This window comes from Scyliorhinus canicula, chromosome 9 (genome assembly GCF_902713615.1).
Source record: "Scyliorhinus canicula chromosome 9, sScyCan1.1, whole genome shotgun sequence".
Lineage (NCBI taxonomy): Eukaryota > Metazoa > Chordata > Chondrichthyes > Carcharhiniformes > Scyliorhinidae > Scyliorhinus > Scyliorhinus canicula.
Window position 1 is genome coordinate 46,306,552 of NC_052154.1, and position 7,061 is coordinate 46,313,612.

A 7,061-nucleotide genomic window follows, 5' to 3' on the forward strand; every position below is an offset into this window, starting at 1 on the left:
ACATAAATAAAAAATTACACAAAAAATTCACGAGAGCATCAGTTCTAAAAGGATATTGTACATATGTCATAAAACACAACAAAACCCCAAACTCAGGCACAGTACAGAATGATCATTATTCCACATATTTTTGCAGAGGCACCAGCAAATGTTCATACAATAGGTTTGGATTAGAGTCATTGCGGTGAGAGCCTCCCAACAAACTAACCGATGCAGGATTAACAATTAAAACTACCATGGGTAGAGGGGCTTAGGATGAAAAGGACCAGGATAGAACCATAAACCCACAATCCTCTGGCGCATACCCCTTACGATGAGACAGAGAAGAGCAAAGGCTGCTCATCAAACCTTTCTTAGCCTCTCATAATATCCTGGCTAAGAAAGAATGTCCCAAACATAAGGGGGCAACAGGATACTTTGTTTAAAAAATCATTTTGAGATGGGGGGTTGGATTTCTAGGCAGGGAGGGAGGTGGGGGGGGGGGGGGGGGCTGCTTTGCTGACGGGAGGAACTGTTACTAGGGGAGAAATGTGAGGTCGGGGACGGCGAATGCCCGAGGGAGGGCTCGAAGAGGCCGGGGGCATGAGCTGGAGGCTGGCCTAAAAGGGTGATGGCTAGTCCGGGGGGGGGAGGGGGGCGGCGGGGGGGGGGGGGGGGGGGGGGGGGGGGGGAGAAGGGGAGGTTGGTGCGGGAAGCCCTCCGACCAGGCTGATTACATGGAACGTTAGAGGGTTGAATGGGTCGGTCAAGAGGGCTCGCATGTTTGCGCATTTGAAGGGGCTGAAGGCAGACGTGGCAATGCTGCAAGAGACACACCTAAGGGTTATAGACCAGACGAGATTGAGAAAGGGGTGGGTTGGCTAAGTATTCCAGGGCTGCACTCAAAGACCAGGGGGGTAGCAATCTTCATCAATAAACGAGTGGCATTCGAGGCAGGGAGAATTGTGTCAGACCTGGTGGGTAGGTACATAATGGTGAGTGGGAAGCTGGAGGGGGTGCGGGTGGTACTCGTGAACATATATGCTCTGAATTGGGATATGTGGAATTTATGAGGCGGGTGTTAGGTAAGATCCCAGACTTAGAGTCACATAACTTGATCATGGGGGGAGATTTTAATACAGTCATTGATCCGGAATTGGACCAGTCAAAATCCAGGACAGGGATGGTGCCAGTTGCGGCAAAGGAATTGAAGGGGTTTATGAAACAGATGGGGGGAGTAGACCCATGAAGGTTTGCACGGCCAAGGGTGAAGAAGTTTTCTTTTTTCTCCCATGTCCACAAGGTTTACTCTCACATCAACTTTTTTGTTCTGAGCAGGGCTCTAATACCGGGGGTGGTGGATACTGAGTACTCGGCAATCGCAGTGTCGGATCATGCCCCGCTTTGGGTAGATCTACGGGTTAGTTTGGAGAGGGGACAATGCCCGCTATGGAGGCTGGATGTGGGTTTGTAAGTGGACAAAGTGATCTGTGGGCGGGTTAACAAGTCCATCCAAAACTGCCTGGAAACAAATGATATGGGGGAGGTCTCTGCAGCAACGGTTTGGGAAGCTTTGAAGGCAGTGGTCAGAGGGGAATTAATCTTGATACGGGCCCACAGAGAAAAGGCGGAACCGACTGAGAGGGATAGGTTAGTTGAGGAGATACTCCAGGTGGATAGGAGATACTCGGAGGCTACTGAGGGAGAGGTGGAGGTTACAGGCGGAATTTGGGCTGTTGACTACAGGGAAAGCGGTGGAACAGCTGAGAAAGGCAAGGGGGCCATCTATGAGTATGGGGAAAAGGCAAGTAGAATGTTAGCGCACCAGCTCAGACAAAGTGAGGCGGTCAGGGAGTTAGGGAGAGTAAAGAGTAGAGGTGGGATCACGGTCCTGGACCCAGCGGATGAGTATCTGGTGGAAGGGCTGGGAGCCCCAATTGAAATTGTGGAAATAATTGAGGGGCTGGAGGGCAAGGCTCTGGCCCGGACGGCTACCCGGTGGAATTCTATGAGAAGCTTTCAGAGATATTGAGCCCACTGCTGGTGAGGACATTTAATGAAGCAAGAGAGAAGGGAGCCCTCCCCCCAACAATGTCACAGGCCTCGATTTCATTGATCCTGAAGCAGGAGAAGGATCCGGGGCAGTGCAGGTCATACAGGCCAATTTCTCTACTGAATGTGGATGCCAAACTGCTGGCTAAGATACTGGGCTCAACGATACAGGACTGTGTCCCGGGAGTGATAGGGGAAGACCAGACGGGATTTGTAAAGGGCAGGCAACTCAAGGCCAATGTTCGAAGGCTTTTAAATGTTATTATGATGCCCTTAGAAGGAGGGGAGATGGAGGTGGTTGTAGCGATGGATGCAGAGAAGGCTTTTGATCGGGTGGAGTGGAATTACCTGTGGGGGGCGCTGGGAAGGTTTGGGTTTGGTGAGGGCTTTATTTTATTGACTGGGTGCGGTTGTTCTATCAGGCACCAGTAGCAAGTGTGCGTACGGACTGGCTGAGGTTGGAGTATTTTAAACTACACTGAGGAACAATGCAAGGATGCCCCCTCTTCCCGCTACTGTTTGCTCTGGCCATAGAGCCATTGGCCATGGCGTTAAGAGCCTCTAGGAACTGGAAAGGGCTGGTTCGGAGGGGGGGGGGGGGGGGGGGGAGGCTGGAACACCGGGTCTCGCTTTACGCAGATGGCCTGCTCTTGTATATTTCAGACTCATTGGAGGGGACGGGCGAAGTTATGCGGATCCTCTGGGAATTTGGTGATTTTTTTGGGGTATAAATTGAACATGGGGAAAAGCAAGATGTTCGCGATCCAGGCAAGAGGACAGGAGAAGAGACTGGGAGAGATGAAATTTTGAATGTTAGGAAGGAGCTTTCGGTATTTGGGAATCTAGGTGGCCCGGGAATGGGAGGCACTGCACAAGTTAAACCTACCCTGGCTTGTAGAACAAATGAAAAGGGACTTTAAGAGATGGGACATGCTCCCGCTATCACTGGCGGGGAGGGAACAACCTCCCAAGATTTCTGTTTGTCTTTCAGTGCCTCCCCATTTTCATCCCTAAGGCCTTTTTCAAGCGGGTGAATAAGGTTATCTCAGGCTTTGTGTCGGGTAAAACCCCGCGAGTGAAGAAAGTGTTGCTGGAGCGCAGTCGGGGGGAGGGTGAGTTGGCGCTGCCGAACTTTTGCAATTACTACTGGGCAGCTAATATAGCCATGATAGGAAGTGGGTAGTGGGGGAGAGATCGGTGTGGGAGCAGATGGAGGCGGCGTCATGCAAAGTCACAAGTTTGGGAGCACTGATAACGGCACCTCTTCCATTCTCGCCGGCCTGATACTCCACAAGTCTGGTGGTGGTGGCAGCTCTGAGAATCTGGGGGCAGTGGAGGAGATATGAGAGTGGAGGGAGCATTGGTTTGCACCCCGATTTATAATAATCATCAGTTTGTATCAGGTAGGCTTGATGGTGGGTTCCAGAGATGGCAAAGGGCAGGAATTAGGAGGATGGGGGATCTATTTATAGATGGGAGCTTCTCCAGCTTGAAAGCCTTGGAGGATAAATTTGAATTGCCAGCAGGAAATGAGTTTCGGTATTTGCAGGTGCGTGACGTCTTGAGAAGGCAGGTTCCAGCCTTCCCGCTGCTGCCGCCATGGAGGATACAGCGGAGTAGTCTCCAGTGCCTGTGTGGGAGAGGGGAAGGTATTGGATATTTACCAGGAACTTTTGGATGCGGAGGAAACTCCGGTGGAGGAGCTTAAGGGCAAGTGGGAAGACGAGCTAGGGGGAGGGTTAGAGGCGGGTCTGTGGGCGGTTGCCCCGAAGCAGGGTTAATACCTCCTCATCCTGCCTCACCCTGCCCGCTAGGGAGAGCAGGAGAGAGTCCCATCTCGGCAGGTCATTTTTAACTTCCTCCACCAGGCTGGTCAGGTTCCACTTGTGGATCCATGTCCAGTCGTGGGCTATTTGGACCTCCAGGTAGCGGAATTTGCTTTGGGCTAGTTTGAATGGTAATCTCCCCGGCTCTGCCTCTCCCCCTTTCAGGTTCACAGAGAAGACTTCACTCTTGTTCAGGTTGAGTTTGTAGCCTAAATTTTATATTGTTCCTGCAGGGCCGACCTCACACCGTTAAATTCTGCCCGGTGCTTTGCCAGGTCTGCCCCAATGTCCTGGTAGACTCTGATTTTGTGTCCTTCCCAGCTGCAGGCCTTTGTTTGTCTGGCCTAGCGAATGATCCTTTCCCGGTCCTGGTTCTTGTGCAACCTAACAATGACCGTTCTTGGCTGCTCCCCTGCCTTGGGATTCGGGCAGAGCGACCTGTGAGCCCTGTCAATCTCCGGCGGCTTGGGGAAGCTGTCACTCCCCACTAGGTTACCCAGCATCTGGGCCACATGGTTGGTTGGGTCCCTGCCCTCGATTTCCTCAGGCAGGCCCACTATTCTGATATTTTGGAGTCTCAACCAGTTTTCCTGGTCCTCCACCTTCCCTTTCAGGACTCCTGGGTCACCGCCAATCTCTTAATTTCGGCCTCCAGGGCGGCAATTCGGTCACTCTGATCCATTGTGGCTTTCTCCAGCTCCTTTATCATGCTCCCCCTAGTCCTCCAGCTGCTTTTTATTTTGTTGAGGGCCACCTGCATGGTGGCCAGCGCCTCTGTCACTGCCACGTTGACTGCCGCCTTTACTTCTATCTTCATCTCCTTCAGTTCCTTGGTGAGGAACATCTTCCATCCGTCCCCTAGCTGGGGGGGGAATTGCTTTTCAGGTTGCTGGTCTCCCTCTCTCGGGAGTGACCAGGGACTCCTCCCGCTCGCTTGCCGCTCCTGTCTCCTGTCCCGGCCGCAGTTTCTGTTGTCTCTGCGGCCTCTTAAACTGTTGCTTCCTGGCATTTTTGTTTCTTTTAGTCTTGTTGAGGATGAGTGGATGTTTTAGTCTGTTTCTTATGGGCTAATTATGGCTAAAAGTGCCTATTATTTTGTCTTTCAGAGGAGAGCCACATGACGTGCGACTGTTCAGCACACCCCCGTCAGCGGAAGTCCCGTTATCCTTTACCACACGTCGAGGATTTGTATGCAACATTGGCCGATGGTTGTACATTTACAAAATTGGACATGAGCAACGCTTATCTACAGCTGGAGCTCGATGAATCATCACGGTAGTACTTCGTAATCAATACATACAAGGTACTCTATGAGTTCTCCCAGCTCCCATTCGGAGTATCTTCAGTGTGTGCAATTTTCCAGAACGTCATGGGAAATATTCTGCATGGATTACACATTACAGTTTACTTGGAAGATGTACTGGTCACAGGGAACACAGAGTAAGCACAGTTGCAAAAACTCAAGGCACCGTTGAAACGTTTTTCAACACTGCCTCAAGTATGGGGTCTGCCTGTGCCACGCGAGCTGCATGTTTCACACGAAGGAAATAGTATATTTGGGGTATCGGGTGGACTGGGAAGGTCTACACCCGGTCACCAAGCAAGGCCCAGAATGAGGTGTTGAAGGAGAAACGGTTATCCTCTTTGGAGATGCTGACACATTTTGACCCTTCAAACCAATATGCATCACGTGTGATGCTTTGCCGTATGGGATTGGGAAAGTCCTGTCTCATCAGATGAGCGATGGCTGTGAACATCCGATCGCCTTTGCCTCCCCAATACTGAATATTTGTCCAAAGAGAAAAGGAAGATCTGCTGGTGGTATTTGGTGTAAAAGTTTTATCAGTATGTCTATGGCCACCATTTCTTTATCGTCAATGATCACAGGCCATTGCTGGGTGTCTTCCACGAAGACAAGGTTATCGCGCCAATTGCATCTGTGAGGATTCAGCACTGGGTCTTGTTATTGGCTGCTTACTCATTCGAGCGCCACCCAAGAACCCATATTGCACATGCCGATGCGTTGAGCCATCTTCCACTGCGGACCGAACCTGCAAATCCACCTGCGGCGGCCAAACCGACCCATCCTGGCCAAGGTGCAGCATCTGGTGCTATACGTTGGGCAGCATCGACAGCTACTAGGGGAGTTGAAGGCTTTCTCCTCCAAGTTCTCAGAACTGACTGTGGAAGATGGCATCCTCCTGTGGAGCACGAGGGGTTATTGTTCCGATGAAGAGCCAAGCAGTCGTGTTGAAGGACCTTCACAATAGGTACCTCGGAGTGTCCAAAATGAAGATTCTGGTGAGAAGCTATATCAGGTGGCCGCGTTTGGACATGGATATTGAGAAGTTGGCTCAACAGTGCTCCATCTGTCAAGAGCACTAGCAGCTCCCTGCGGTGGCACCCCTCCACCCTTGGAAGTGGTCGGGCGCCCCTGAGCGCATCGATTTCGCTGGTCCATTCCTAGGATTGATGTTCCTTGCCCTGGTGAATGCCCATTCGAGGTGGCTGAAGGTTCACAGGATGGCGTTGATCACCTCTAGGGTGACCATCGAGTGATTGTGCATTACCTTTTCCACTCACGAATCCCTGAGGTGCTTGTAACAGATAATGGGGCTTCTTTCATGAGTGAAGAGTTCGCCGCTTTTATGAAAAGCAACGGGATTCGGCATGTCCGGACTGCCCTATGCCATCCGGCATCGAATGGCTTGGCAGAGAGGGCAGTGCAAAGGGTAAAACGGGGGCTAAATAAACAGACTTTGGGATCGATAGACACCAGGCTGGAAAGATTGCTGTTCCCATACCGGACCACGATGCACGCAGTGACTGGGCTGGCCCCCGCTGAGTTGATAATGGGCTTCATATATGACTGAGTTTGATTGTACCAGCCATCAGAGTGAAGGTGCGCCGCAAGCAAGATTTTCAAGGGCATTGCCAGTTTGATATTGACCTTTTCGACACTTCACACCTGACAACGCGATGTTCGTTCATAACTTCAATGACGGTGCTCACTGGCCCTCTGGAATTGTCGTCCATCAAACAGGACCAGTCTCTTACCAAGTTCGGGTCCAGGACAACTGATGCGGCGACATTTGGATCACATTCGCTCACAGAGGTTGGTCCATCATGAGGTTCCTCGAAGGAAACCTGTGCTGGATCCTCCAGCGCCATTGCCGATCCAGCCTGCTGTGACGCCTCCAGTCC

At 51.5% G+C, this 7,061-nt stretch overlaps 1 protein-coding gene across 3 annotated transcripts in view; it reads left to right on the plus strand.

Annotated features, from left to right (window-relative positions):
- Positions 1-5,154, plus strand: part of gpt2 (glutamic pyruvate transaminase (alanine aminotransferase) 2) — a 93,003-nt gene extending 87,849 nt beyond the window's left edge. For all 3 annotated transcript variants that reach the window (XM_038806643.1, XM_038806645.1, XM_038806646.1), the window contains exon 11: positions 4,964-5,154. In XM_038806643.1, the coding sequence (XP_038662571.1) occupies positions 4,964-5,123 (160 nt within the window). In that variant the 3' untranslated portion in view covers positions 5,124-5,154. The remainder of the gene's footprint in view (positions 1-4,963) is intronic.
- Positions 5,155-7,061: the final 1,907 nt, after the last annotated feature.